At 36.7% G+C, this 15982-nt stretch overlaps 1 protein-coding gene across 2 annotated transcripts in view; it reads right to left on the bottom strand.

The window, feature by feature from the left end:
- Positions 1 to 15982, bottom strand: part of SRBD1 (S1 RNA binding domain 1) — a 189253-nt gene that overhangs the window by 61319 nt on the left and 111952 nt on the right. For both annotated transcript variants that reach the window (XM_060187543.1, XM_060187544.1), the window contains exons 15-16: positions 12357 to 12448; positions 8163 to 8245 (exon numbers count right to left, since the gene is read on the bottom strand). In XM_060187543.1, the coding sequence (XP_060043526.1) occupies positions 8163 to 8245; positions 12357 to 12448 (175 nt within the window). The remainder of the gene's footprint in view (positions 1 to 8162; positions 8246 to 12356; positions 12449 to 15982) is intronic.

The following is a 15982-nucleotide window of genomic DNA, read 5'->3' as shown; positions in this document are numbered from 1 at the left end:
TTTCCAGTGCTCTCTCAGTGAATCACGCTGTGGTTAGTTGAAAGTGCTGTTCACATAATAAATTAACCACCTCATTTCCTTCATCACCAAAATATACATAGCACCCCCATACAGATTTGTTTTAATAAAAGTAATAAAGCAAGCCCAGAGGTTATAGCTGTTATGACATAATCACACCTCTGAGATTTAAAAACACTCACTTGCACGTCATGACTCAAATGTCTTTGCTAGCCTTCCTCCAGCAAAATGTACCCGTTCTCAGACCCTCTGGTCCTATTTATTTCAAATAAATAAAGAAACAAAAACCCTGCATAAGTCAGGAGGAAACTTTCCCTTTCAATTATATATTTTAAGTGAAAATACATCCTTTAAAATAATTATGTACAATAAGTTGCTTAGGTACCATGATGTGATTATAGAAAATATAACAACATAATTAACACTGCCCTAAAAAGAGCAGCTAACTAACTTACTACTTCATCCAAAATCAATGGAGTCTTCTAAAATTATTTATTCAAACAGACAAACAGTATATGGGTTTCTTAGAATGTTTTTCGCAATATAGATTTTCTCCTTAGAATTCCTCTTCAGGATGCCAACAAGAATGATACTATAGGAAGCTGGGCAGTGGTGCACCTAGTTAACCGCACACATTACTATGCACAAGGACCTGTGTCTGAGCATCCACTCCCCACCTGCAGGGGTGAAGCTTCACAAGAAGAATCAAGTACTATAGGTGCCCTTCTGTTTTTCTCCCTCTCCCTATCTCCCTTTCCTCCTATCTCAATTTCTTTCTGCTCTATGAAAGAAGCAAGGAAGGGAGGGAGAGATGGAGGGAGGAAGGATGGGAGGGAGGGAGAGAGGGGGGGAGAGAGGAAGGAAGGAAGGAAGGAAGGAAGGAAGGAAGGAAGGAAGGAAGGGAGGAAGGAAGGAAGGAAGGGACAAATGGCTGGCAGAAGTGATGGATTCATTGTGCAAGCATTGAGACCCGGTGATAACCCTGGAGACAGTAAACAAGCAAACAAACAAATATATTGTAGCACAACTGTCCACTGCATAAAGCAGACTTCCTTGGTGGAGAAATGTGCCATGAAGAAACCCACACCATTATTTGTTTATTTTTATACTGACACCAGGGTGCAGGTATGAAGAATCCACTACACATCAGTGGCCATTTCATTCTTTCTTTCTTCCTTTCTTTCTTTCTTTTCCTTAAAATTATATTCCTAATCCCATTTTACTGGGAAGTTAATGCAACACAGTTGTCTACACATGGGCACCATATCCCAACTCTGAGTGTAGACAACTATGCTGCATTTCGTCCTCCCTTTTCCTATGTATTTGCTTTCTTCTTTTGCTGTTGTTTGTGTTACTGTTTGTATTCTACCACTGATCAGCTCATTTAGATTTGGGGTTTCTTTGTTTCTTTCCATATAGGTCTCCTTTCAGTAATTCTTGCAAGGCAAGATTGATGGTGGTAAATTCCTTCAGTTTCTGTATGTTTGGGAAGATTTCATTTTCTCCTGTATACTTGAAGGATAATTTGGCAGAATAGAGTATGTGTGGCTGACAATGTTTGCATTTAGTAGTGAACATGTCACTCCACTCCCTCCTTGCCTCTGGGATTTGAGAAATCTGATGCTTCTCTGTATGTCAGGATTCTTCCTTTCCATAGCAGTCTTCAATTTTTTCCCTTGTCCTTACTTTTGGATAGATTTACTATGATATGGAAGGATATGAGTCATTTTGGATCCAGGAATTTAGGTATTCATTTAGCTTCCTGAATGTCTTATTTGTGAAATGCTGCCCAGGTGTGGAAAATCTTCAGCTATGATTTCGTTGAATATGTTCTTTGTTCTTTTGCTGCTCTCCTTTGATATGACAGAGAAACTGAGGGAAGAGGGGGAGGTGGAGAGGGTGAGAGAAAGATAGACACCTGCAGACCTGATACACTGTTCATCAAGTACCGCCCTGCAGGTGGGGAGTAGGATGGATGCTCAAATCTCAGTCCCTATACATAGTAATATGTATTGTATGTTCTACTGGGTGTGCCATTAACTCAGTCCCTTCACCTGGGTATTTATAAAATTTGCAGTGTGCCATAGTATCACTCTGGCACATGTGATGCCATGGATCAAACTCAGGACGCATGACAAAGCAGGAATCTTCCTCAGTGAGCTATGCTGTAAACTCAAGAGAATTTCTCAAAACTATGTATATTAAGCAACAGATTGGTTGACCAGAAGATAATACCATACTTAACTTTACTAATTTCCAAACTGTTATACCAGTTTATTCTCTCACAAATAATATACAGATTTCCAGCTTTTCACAGGGATACTAACATATAAGTTGTCAGATGTATTTTTAACAAGCTGAAAGAATTGTCACTATGGTTTTAATTTTCCATTTCTCCAGTTTGTACTGAAATAATTTGTCTTTACTGTTGTTTTGTTCTTTCCCATTTCTTCCTCTGCTGATTGTTCTTCTTCTCCCTTATGTATTTTTTTGCCAAGTTAATTTCCTTACTGTTTTGCCTCATTTATTCTGTTGATTTTCCCCCCTCAACTTATAAGAGATATTTATATAAACTCCATGTATTACAACTACTATCTCCTTATCTATAGGTTTTCTATATTGTTTCCTGGTTTAGAGATGTTTTAGATTGTAATGCAGTAAGATTTACTGATCTTTTTAACAGTAGTTATAAATTGCAATATGTAGCTCTTCAATAATCCCCAATAATGACTAGCTTTAAATACTATAGAAGTAAATTTTTGTAAGTTCAAACAGTGATTTTTGTGCAAGTGCATGAAAACAATAAAGTGAAAAAGATCAAATGTTATTGTCCAAGATTAATAACATTAAAAGAATAAGAAAACAAAAGATAAAGGAAATAAGCTATTTTAATATTAATAATTTAAGGTACTATTGATAAAGTTATTCAAACTGTACTAACAGTTCAAATTTATTTTATTATTTTTTAAAATTTTGGGCTATGACTAGGGTTTAGTGCCTACACAGCTCCATCACTTGTGATGATCATTTTTTTTTTCTTTTTTCTAGAGGATGGGAGACAGAGAGAGACAGATAGAAGAGGGGCAGAGAGAAGGAGAGATATCATAGCACCACTCTTTGGCTCATGAAGCTTCACCTTTTTTACGGTCTCCCATTTGGTGGCATGGGGCTCAAACCCACGTCCCTGAGCATGGTAACATGTACACACTACCAGGTGAGCCACCTGCTGACCCCTTCATATTTCTTTTAAAGATTAGTAATGACATTATACGAGGGGGTGTGTATGTTCATACATACATCATTTCTAAAAATGTAAGAAAACTAAAGTTAATACTTTAACATATGAAGCATCATTTATCTTAAAGTGAAAAAATACTCAGAGAAAAAAGAAAAAAAAAGAAAAAATACTCAGAAGTTAATTGTCAAAAACTTAAATTTACTGAGTTCTAATACATGAAGTCTAGTTTATATTCCTAGTCAAGATCAATTACTTGTTTTATTCAGTTACAGAAACAGTTCTATTATAGTAAAAATAAATAAAATTCCTGAATTGTTAGATCGAGTTAGAATTTTGCTCATAATACCTGATAAAGCAGAGATTCAGTTTTTATCTACATTCCAAGACTGTTAAGGAACAAAATTGTAAAAATAGTAGCCAGAGAGGTTGTTCAGAGGGTAGAACATATGCTTTGCAAGCATGAAGCCCCAGGTCTGATCACTGGTCTTTCATAAAATAAAATAAATATTCTAAAAAACTATAAACAATTTTAACAAGAAAATCATCTATATTAATGATGTCTGAATTTTAGAACAATCCTTTCTATGTCTCACCATTTTATTTCAATTTTAAAACAATGTTTTACTATATAGGGCCAAAATCCAGACAAAAGTCATCTAACCTAATATTCATAGGGCAGACACTTTCTTATATCCCAGTTTAAAACAACAATTAATTACAGGATTCAATTTCTTTTTTTTTTTCTTCTCAGCCCAAGCTTATCCTAATGGTGCTAGAGATTGAACCTGGGACCTTTGGTGCCTCAGGCATGAAAGTCTCTTTGCATAACTAATCACTATGCATAACTATCACTATCTTTTCCACTATCTTTTACATAACTATCACTATCTTCCCATCCCCCAATTTTCTTTTTTAAGATTTTTTTTTTTTTTGCCTCCAGCATTATGGCTGAGGCTCAGTGCCAGCATTACAAATCCATTGCTCCCGGCAGTCATTTTTTTTCCATTTAATTGGATAGGACAGAAAGAAATTGAGAGAGGAAGGGGAGATAGAGAAGAAAAGAGACAGAGAGACACCTGTAGATCTCCTTCTCTGCTTGTGAAGTGACTCCCCCACCCACCCACAGGTGGAGAGCTGGAGGGCTCGAACCAGTATCCTTATGTGAGTCACTGCACTTTGCAGTACTATGTGAACTTAACCTGGTGTGCCACAGCCTACCCCCCCTTTTTTTAAAAGGATTTTTGTCAACAATATAACACAGATGAGGAAACATTTTTTACAGAGCTAAACAAAAATCATACTTCAGAGACCTTATGTACCAACTACAAAATAGTTTTTAAGAGTAATTTCAATACCAAGAAGTTTTTTTTCTCTCTCTTTTCTTGTTATTACTTTTCCGCAGAACTTGTCCTATAGAGTGGGTAGGAAAATTAAATATAATCCCAACATTCCCACCTTTAAGAATTTACCAAGAAAAATTTCAGATGGAAAGATGATTTTTCCTTTTATAATGGCTCCTTACAATGTATAATAATGAGGAATAAAGATGGCCTGAGTAAGGGTTCCAAAAATTATTTCGGATAAGCATTTTATTCTCTAACATCAACAAGTGGTCTAACAGAGAGGCACAAAAGGAAGAAAGAAGACTGTTCTATCTTACTTTTCTGTGGATGCTCACTAACAAATAAAGGTGTTAATGAGAGTGGAAGTATCTAAAATATGACCCCAAAAAGAAATAAACAGCAAATAAAGCCAACTTAGTTCAAGTTATGCTCTCAGAATATCACATGGCCAAGCTAAACCACCATTCCCCATGTCCCTCAAAAGTCAACAGAGCCAAGCCTACATCATCCTACTCTCACCCTGGAGTGTTTTTTTGGGAGTAACACCAAGCCACTTTCCTGCAAAGTCTTTAGGGTCAATTAGGGATATACTGTCACTCAACCATACTGGCTGCCTCTCTCTCTCCAGAAATAATGACAGGCATGTGTTTTTAAAATCAGCTCTCTTCATTTCTACAACAGCGATTGGAGTACTGCCTTTAACATCTTAGCTGTTATTAAACCAAAACCATTTCAGTTTCTTCTAAAATAGTAATATTATAGGTTCTAATTATTTCATCTACGTAACATTCTTTGAACAGCTTTCTTTTCTTTTCTTTTTTTTTTTTTTTTTTCAAATAAGCAATGTTTCTCCAGCTAGTCTAGCCCTATTATAAATCAGGACCAATATAAGGATTGTATTTACACTAAAAGCATTTAGAGGTACCAACTGAAAGGAAATTCAGTCTTGTTCTGGTTGTACTGGGAGCCTACCACTTTATGGCTTAAAATTAAGTGCCCCATTGGCTGGAATATAAAAATTGATGTAGATTTTTACAAGTTTTTCATATATTCACTATAAAAAATTTGAAAAATTAAAAGTCATGAAGAAGATAAAAATCTCTAGCCACACAGAATTTTAGTGATGTGTGCAGTATGGAATTACACCCCTATAGTCTTATAACATTTCAAGCTATATATAAAATTTTTTAAATCCCTAGTCACAGTAGCCAAACGTATAAATATCAGATACCTGTCAGATTTTATATTCCCTTCAGTATATGTACATATTCTGTATTTCTAATAAACAAATTATTTAATTCTTTATCAACTGAATTATTACCACATTTTTTAAATATGTCAAGAACAATTTCTCAAGTCATTATCACCTCTTTGAAAGGCTGAATGTAGACTTTTCAACCTATGGCTATGCAATCCTTCATTGAACTATGCTCCCACTATAACTGCTTTCAGTGTTTTACTATTATAGCAAAATATGCATAAATCTTGCCAGAGATTCTTATTACTGACTTAGAGGGAAACTCCACAGGGAGAACTAGCAGATCAAAATGATGCATTTTGATGTTCTGGACTATTTGATTGAAATAACTTAAATATATGTTGATATTTCTTCTATGGTAGATAATATGTAGAGATAACAGATACACAGAGAGAAAGAGAGACTTCCCTGGAGTTCCCCCACCAATGTGTCTTGGAACTCCAATTCCCTAGAACCCTGCCCCACTAGGGAAAGAGAGAGGCAGGATGGGAGTCTGGATCAAACTGTCAATGCCCATGTTCAGCGGGGAAGCAATTACAGAAGACAGACCTTCCACTTTCTGCATCCCACAATGACCTTTGGTCCATACTCCCAGAGGGCTAAAGTATAGGAAAGCTATCAAGGGAGGGGATGGGATATGGAGTTCTGGTGGTGGGACTTGTGTGGAGTTGTACCCCTCTTATCCTATGGTTTTGTTAGGGTTTCCTTTTTATAAAAAAAAAAAAAAGAAAGAAAGAAATGAAAAAAAAATATCCCTCAACTTCTGGGCTGACTCTTACTTAGTGTGCATATGGAGTGAGGCCTTAAAATTCCTAGGGGAAAAATAGTAGGCTGAAGAACCAAGTAAACCTGGCACCCATGGGTGGGAGAAGACTCTAGAGTTTATCAAGCTGTGTGACCCCAGAGAAACAAATGCCTCAAATTAGGGGTAAAGTGAAAATTTAAACCACCTACCCCATCAAGTTCTTTTTCTGGTACTTTGGCTCTCACTTCTCTGTAACAGCCTCTTCTTGGGACCCTGAAGTCACCTCATTGCATTATATTTGAACTAATTTCCTTGCATCACAACCTGAGAAATACCCTTATGATCAAGTGGGGGAGACAGCAGGACTTCCCATGTCTCAAGAACACACCTCTCTTGGTTTCTAGTCAATGACTCAAACAGTGCTTTGCTCAGTCTTTTAGTCAGGCTATTCCAGTATCATCTACTAGGTCATGGCTAAGAGTGAACTCTCTCACAATCTGTATTTCCCATACTTTGAGCTACCTGGCTCTCAGGGTGCAAACCATTTATATGGAGAAAGACAGGCAGAGTATAAAGGATGTCTTTGTGGAAGAGAGATCACAGGGACAAAACTGGTATCTCTTCATGTGATAGATAAGTGGTTGGGTCTGACCAAGGCAAATTCTAGTTCTAAGAGTCTAATTCTGTCATCTGTTTTGTAAGCCTTAGATGCCTAATACACCATAACAGAGACAAACTATAATTTGCATATAACGTGTAAAAAAATCATAGCCTCTGACATAAAGAAGATAACAGATTCTGAGCAACTTCAAAATATTCATAACTGGGGCCAGGCAGTGGCACACACACTACAGTGTGCAAGAAGCCAGGTTCAAGCTTCCAGTCCCCACCTGCCGGGGGAAAGCTTCACAAGTCTCTATCCAATAATAAGTAAAAATTTGGGGGGGGAGGAAGAAGACAATTTTAAGATTAAGTTACCATCAGATATACTGTTTTTTAATAATCTTATTAAATATGATAAGATAATCTCTAGCTCAAAACTACAAACTCCATAAATTTCCCTAATAACTTATACCTACTTTCCTGTAACTACACAATCTTTAAACATGAGAATTTACTCCCACTAACACCTAATCACTATGTCAAGTTTGAATACTGTTTGTTTGTTTTTGCCTCCAGGGTTATCGCTGGGGCTCAGTGCCTGCACTAAGAATCTACTGCTCCTGGAGGCCATCTTTCCCCATTTTGTTGCCCGTGTTGTTTATCGTTATTATTGTTGTCATTACTGTTGGATAGGACCGAGAGAAATCAAGAGAGTACAGGAAGACAGAGAGAGACAGAGAAAGAAAGACACCTGCAGACTTACTTCACCACTTGTGAAGCAACCCTACCCCCACCCCCGCTGCAGGTGGGGGGACCCGGGCTGGAACATGGATCCTTACACTCCGTCCTTGTGCTTCTCGCCATGTGCGTTTAACTTGCTGCACTACCGCTCGACCACCTGAATACTGTTCTTACTACTAACGGATTTCATAATTTAAATGATTCACATTGTTTTACCTGATACATCCCAACTCCAATGTGCTTTGGCTCAATTTTCACCAGCTCAGCTAGTGGATCTTGTACACGCCTTGCTATAGAAACTGAAAAATAAACAAACATACAGAATGAGAAAACAAGTATGAACTAAAGTGAAAAACAGCATCTAGATAACTACGTATACTAGTTCTTTATAATGGAATTACCTCATCACCCATCCATCAGAGCTAAAATTTAAGTATAACCTATGTTTTCCACACAAAAGTACAATTCACATATATCTATAATATAAATAAATGTTTCTCAGCAAGACTTACTATAGTTTCCAAAATCTATTTTGATCTTAATTCACTAAGTCATAATTATATTCTTTTAACAAAAAACGGACCAATCTCTTGGTATCCACATTATACTCGGGCAAGTTTTCCCTACATGTTAACTGACCAGCGACTATCTACCACACAATACTGAAAAACTAACTAAAGGTGTTTTGCTCAAAGGTGTAGTTTGTTGATTATGGACTTTCATTATAGGGTGACGCCTTCATTTTGTTGGGGAACTTTATCTTCATGTATTTTTTCTCATATTGGTAAAGCACACCCTAACACCCTAAACTCTTACATCAAAGATTTAGTTTTCTCTGTGGACTTCACAACATGCAAGTAATCACTTAATCATTCTTTATCCAGAAGGTACTCCATTTATAACCTGGGTTCTTCAGTCTAGAGACTTTCTATTAAACCTGCCCCAGAAAGCAAAATTCTAACGCTATGCAAAGTTAAACGAGGAACAATAACTCAACTGTGTAGAATAGGAAGTCTAAATGTCCTGGCTTTTTATTGATGTGAAACTCACATAATACACAATTAACTATTTGTGGGATAGCAAAATAACTCACTTGCATAGTGTGCTGCTTTGCCATATGCACAACACAAGTTGAGACTGGCTTTTGATGTTTTGCTCTTTCATACCCTCTCTCCTATTTTAAAAAATAATAATAATGAATAACTTTTTTGGGGTACAATTTAATGGTATTTAGTTTATTTACAATGTTGTGTGAACCATCACCTTTGTCAAGTTCTAAAATTTTTTCAACGCCTCAAAAGAAATTCCCACTGTAGTCCAGGAGGTAGCACAATGAATAGAGTGTTGGACTCTCAAGGATGAGGTCCGGAGTTACACCCCGGCATCACATGTGCCATGGTGATGCTCTAGTTCTCTCTCATTAATTAATAAACCTTTAAAAATAATGAAAAAAATCCCTATACCATTTAAGTAATACCTCTCCAGTCCCCTTTTCATTAGTCTCAAACTATCAATCAGTTTTCTACTCTGAACATTTCATATAAATGTAATCGTTAAAGAAGTAACTTTTTGAGTTTGGCTTGTTACCATGTTCTGAAGATTCACCCATATTGTAGCATATGTCAGCACTCTGTTCTTTTTTACAGCAAGCATTAATATTCCACAGACATGGCACACAACATTCACCCGCTAGTAGGCATTTATGTTTGTTTCTTATGAATACTGCCACTATCGAGCATTTGCAAACTAGTATTTGTTTGAATTACTTCAATTTCTTTAAGTACATACTTGAAACTGGAATTGCAAGGTTATATGTTATTTTATATATAATCAAGTCCAGTTTTCAAACAGCTGTTCAACTAATCCTTTATTTTAAATCCATTCTCTCTGTCCTTCTTTCCAAAGGTGTGTGTTACATTTCATGAACCACTGGGTTTCATAATCTACATTGGCTAGTTCTGTTTCCCACAATGCTGTGGTAGTATTCTACTTTCTCAAGGTGGCTCTATAGCTAGTCCTCCCTTAGTGGTCTGCTTGTTTATCATACACTCTGAATTATGACCTGTTCTCTGACAATAAATATTATCGTGACATCTTAGAACTTTGGTCATGGAAAACAGCAGCACATGGGCTCACCTTCCAGCATCTCATCTATTCTCACATCACCTGTTTCAGTCTCATTCCCACTGTCAGTCAGTGTACACTATAGTAGCATTTTCCATTCATTTTTCCATGTATGTATTTACACTACATTATGCATCCCATAGTACAAGGAACTTCTCTATTTATACAGTATATAGTACATGACTGAATAAACATGTAAAATGTCATAAAAATGCAAAGATGACATTAAACTATCAAAAATTTGTTGACAAACCTATGATCAGTACAGTATTTTATGCTGAAACGCCAGTAGGAGGCAGGTTGTCATTTACTGACAAAATTATTTATCACCAGATTTCAAGAACAGATCCCAGTCACTAAGTAAGAACTACCTATATTTATTACCCAGTTGTCTAATTTCCAATTTCAAAACTACTGTTACAGTTATTCTTCCATTTACCTTTTTCTATTGAGTTTATGTACTCATTCTATTACAAGATTACCACTTTAGTGAAAGTAAAGGAATGACAGACACACTAAATCTTTCTTTATCAAACAGAAATTCATAATAAGCCTCTTCGTGTTACCTATGAATCTATATATTATAAATGTCTCTCATGTATACTGTAACAATATGGGAGAATATGAATATTTATGAAGATAACCTCTGTTCCTAAAAAAATGACTCAAACTGATTAAAAGGATATAGTCCTCTTCTCTTATATATGTTTTAACACTTTATATCAATGTTGAGGTTCTATTGTATTCTGATATAGTGGCATCAATCACTGCACTGATAGGACTAACATTAATCACTAGGAAAGGGGAAGACAAGCAATCGGAAAATAGGAATTAAAAAGGAACAGTCCCTGTAAGTTAAATAAATAAATAAAAGAATAGTCCCTAAAGTGGGGATTCTAGATTCTGTCAATATTAGCCTACAGGATGACTCTGAGGATTCAAAATAGATAAATGTTTTGAATGAATGTACATCAGAGCCACTGTCATGTGGAAGTATGTGGAGCCAAAAAGAAAGTCATATCTGCTATGAATCACAAGCTAAACAAAACCAAAGTACAGGTGTGTGTGTGTGTGTGTGTATGTGTGTGTACACACATACACTGTATTGTTTGGATGTTGTGATCTTGTCTCACCTGTAATACTGGGACAGGGACTAACATGGGTCGATGACTAAGGATACATCACCCTTGAGCAAGACCAGGTCTTTAGAAGTATCACTTCCTAAATAAATTTTTCACACACTCTTTGTGAAGATTACCTAGCAGTGGCAAATTGGGAAGGTCTATATTTTAACCTTTTTTAAAGAAAAGTGTATTTTGTTATAAAAATTACATATAGAAATATCATGTATACTCTTTATTAGCTGTGTAAATCCTATAAACTAGTTATCTTTAATTCTTTTTTTTTTTTCCCCCTCCTCCAGGGTTATTGCTGGGCTCGGTGCCTGCACCATGAATCCACGGTTCCTGGAAGCCTTCCCCCCCCCCCCTTTTGTTGCCCTTGTTGTAGCTTCGTTGTGGTCATTATTATTGCCCTTGTTGACGCAATTCGTTGTTGGATAGGACAGAGAGAAATGGAGAGAGGAGGGGAAGACAGAGAGGGGGAGAGAAAGATAGACACCTGCAGACCTGCTTCACCGCCTGTGAAGCGACTCCCCTGCAGGTGGGGAGCCGGGGGCTCGAACCGGGATCCTTACGCCGGTCCCTGCGCGACACATGCGCTTAACCCACTGCGCCACCGCCCGACCCCCGTTATCTTTAATTCTTACAGGGAAGATATGAGAATTAAATAAAATAATCCTGGCAATGCTTTATAATATTTGATATAAACTAAATCATTAAAGGGATTAATATTAGCAGCTCTCACTGTGATTCCTATACAGACTCACCTTTCCATTGGGTTGTCAGAAAAGACATGATGTTTTTTTCTGGTTTTGTATGTAAAAATGCAGTGTGACTTTTGCAACAGCCCAATATTATTATTGTTATTACAAAGCAAATATAGGCAGAGCTGATGCTGAGTTGGTGATACACGGAAAAAACGTCACAGGAAAACTGTGAACTGTAGTGATCCGGGAGGGGGGTTCAGTGGGCAAAGCACTGGACTTGCAAGCATAAGGTCCTGAGTTGGATCCCCAGCAGCACACTATTTTTTTCTTCTCTTAAACTCCATTTATTACTCCAAGAAACTACTTTCTTCCTGATCAATTTAGATATTTTAGGTACTATAAATACAAGTCCAAAACATCAAAATCGTGTTCTTCTGTGATGGCTTGTGCTTTCTTACCTGCACTTCTCAAATTAGGATCCAGTCCTGGCATCTCTTTGTTAGCTTCTGGGCTGACACTGTAGATCGATGCTCCAGCTTCACTAACAATACTGCAAAGAAAAAAAAATGCGGGGCTATCATTTTCCAAACTTTCTGCCTGGACAACAAAAATAAACGAATAAAACTAGGCACTATGAAGGGGGGGCACACAGTAGGGCAAAGTATTCTCTTTATATCTCAGTACTACTTACAGCATTTCATTTTTCTTTTCTTTTAGAAATGGGGGAGAAGGTCAGGGGAAGAGATGGCACAGTGTCAAAGCTTCCTTCAATGCAGTGGGAGCTGGGCTAGAACCTGAGTCATGCACACGGCAAAGCAGCACACTATTCAAGTGAGCTATTTCACTAGCCCTATACAACATTTCATTTTTCATTAATATAAAGCAACTAAGAAATGCTTATGTTTTCACCAAAACCCCCACATGCTTAAATCTATTATAAATCTCCTTATTTTTTTTTTTAGTAACAAGAGCTTATTAATAATGGCTTACTCCCCCAGTGTGTCTTCAAACTTTTCAGTATATATTTTTTTCTTATGTCTACAATCTTTTATTGACTGCCATTTGTAACTCCAACATTATAAAGAATTTTGGAAAACATATACATACAAGTGTGGTTATGTGCATATGTGTATATGTACAAAACCACTGCCATTATTATTACCTAATTATAAATAGGAACCAAAATGTGCAGAGAGGAAGAGACAAGATATTACTCTACTTTTGTTCAGGAGGGTATAAAATCATCCTTTTAGTGAACTTAAGTTTTCACTTAAGACTTCAAACACTTTAATTTCATCATTTAGTTTACCAAAACACTACACATATCTTCTTCCTTCTTTGCTACAAATATTTTACAAACCACAATGGGTAAACATTGTATGGTGCTGACATTTGTCAATGGTAGTGACTGGCATTTGCAAACCAGTAGACAGAGTTTACTGAATTTTTTTTTTTTAAAAAAAAAGAGACATTAACAAAACCGTAGGATAGGAGGGGTACAATACTGAATATTTTTAAGCAGTGTGTCTTCATTATGACATAGCATGCAAAAAAAATAATAATTGAGACTTGGCATTCACATAATTGAGACTTGGCATTCACATTTATTCTGCGATTTAGGAATCTTAAGCATGTAAGCTCCACTACTCCTTTTCATTCAGATAGAGGCAGAGAGAGATGGAAAGAGCACAACTTACCCTGGATGTTTTGCCAAGGCTTAAATCTAGCATGTAGCAAGACACATATTCCTGTAAGCTATCTATCTGGCCAGCATTCATTTATTTTTAATCTATCTCTTCCTTTCTTTAAAATTTTTTTAAATATTTATTTTATTTATTCCCTTTTGTTGCCCTTGGTTTATTGCAGTAGTTACTGTTGTTGTTACTGATGTCATTGTTGTTGGATAGGACAAAGAAAAATGGAGAGAGGAGGGGAAGACAGAGAGGGGGAGAGAAAGACAGACAGACACCTGCAGACCTGCTTCACCACTTGTGAAGCAATTCCCCTGCAGTTGGGGAGCCAGGGGCTTGAACGGGGATCCTTATGCAGGTCTTAGCACTTAACCTCTTCCTTTCTTTGTGCTCTAATACTAACTTCAATTGTGAAACAGATTTAACATATTGCACCACTGTTAACAATGGAATGTGAGTACCAAGAAGTAAAAGTGAGTTTTCTAACCCCTGTCTTTGATGAACTTCTGACTGGAGCCTGAGAACTATAAATCACCGAAACTTGAAATGATTATTTTAGGGAACATGAAGGTCCATACTTTTGTAACCACGATCTACTATTCTAGATTTCAAAATGGGGGAAGGAGGAGATATCCTGCAACTGAAAAGCAAGGTTCCTCATCCTGTTCTTCAGCAATACCATCAACATAAACAGCAAGTGATAACTGGGTGCACGGTATGCATCAAAGCACAAAACCAAGCATTTTATGTGACATGTGTGCTCAACCAGGTAGGCCACCAACCAGCCCCATAACCAAGCATTTTATATTCATCTGATTTACACCATGGGGGGGGGGCTATTTGTGCACGCGCACATGTATATGTATTTACATTTACAGACAAGTGATGTGATCAAGTGCAGACAAGTGATGTGATCAAGTGCGGGGCGTCATCCAGGAAAGCTATCTCAGCATGCCAGGCCTTTATTTGCCACGGGCTTGAATAACCTATAGCTTAATTATTCTGTATGGCCAGCAGAGTGCTGTAACTCCCCAACATGGAGAGTTGTCAATGGAGTCAGAACTGTAGGCACCAAAACCTGGTCACTGCCAATTGGTGCCCTGTGTGAATAAGGGGATGCATAATTTGCTGGTCATTGCAACCATAAAATCTACTAAAAATTTCTTTAAGAATACTACTTAGAAAAGACCTTGAGTGTTAGAGGAGACTTCTCTTATCAGTGGTAACACTCTGTACAGATTTTACCCTCCATTTATTCCCCTTATCAAACTGTTCTGCTGATATGAACTGTCTTCTTTTGATTGATCTAGATAACTAATAAAAGGCAGGGGATCCAATGGGCAGGGCAGCTTCACTACTTAGATTACATTCTACCTAGTGTGAGTCAGGCTGGGCCTCTTAAGATCAAGCTAGAATCTCAAGTAATCATTTACTGTTCCTGCTAAGAGTTACTCCACAATCAAAGTTATACAGTTCATAATTAAGTAGACCGGCTTTAAATTTCAAGTCTGAACTCTTAACCAACTTAATATAAGTAACTTAATACAACATAAGTGATTTCTAAATAGGTTAGTAATTTAATTGAAATGAAACCCTTATTTTTGTGCTAATAAATGCAACTTTTTCAACTAAGAATGTTCTTTTTAAAGATTTATTAACAAGAGAGTAAGTGAACCAGGGCATCACTCTGCCATATTTGGTGCCAGGGATTAAGCTCACGGCTTCATGCTTACAAGTTCTATGGTCTACCATTGTGTCCTTCTTTAGCCACTAAATGCAATAACTTTTTGAAGAAGAAATACATTCTTAAACAACAGATGCATAAAAACTCACCACCACATGGTCAGATTATTCAGTCATATGATGGAAAATTTGGTTTTAAAAACAAACGAACACTTACTCTAAAAATTTCTCTCCTTCCCCACCTCCCCAAAAAGAAGATTCATAAATAACAGACTACATCAATTTATTATGAGAAAAAGTGTTTTATAAACCCCACCACAAATTTCTTTTCTATTATATCCAGAAGTCTCCCAAATTACCACTCTTAAGCAAAAGGAACATAAATAAAAATTCCAATTAGCTATAGTCTTCAGCAGTCAAGTACCTGAAAATTTGCTGGAAGATTCACTGTCTTTTAGAAGTTAATTCTCAATAGACTAAAGGAAAAAAAAAAACTGTTGCAAAGGAAAACACTGAGATAATAAATATTCCTTCAAATACCATACTGCCACTTCTTTTAAACAGAGGAATACAAAACAGATGTGACACACTTCACCCAAAGATTTTAGATTAACCTTAATATTAAATCAATACAAAATGTAGTAAATTTCATATGCTTAGTTATTAGATAGCATGGGTCCAATAAACAGCTTAGAACTAAATAGAGATCA

Source organism: Erinaceus europaeus, chromosome 3 (genome assembly GCF_950295315.1).
Source record: "Erinaceus europaeus chromosome 3, mEriEur2.1, whole genome shotgun sequence".
Lineage (NCBI taxonomy): Eukaryota > Metazoa > Chordata > Mammalia > Eulipotyphla > Erinaceidae > Erinaceus > Erinaceus europaeus.
This window is presented reverse-complemented; position numbering and strand designations above follow the sequence as displayed.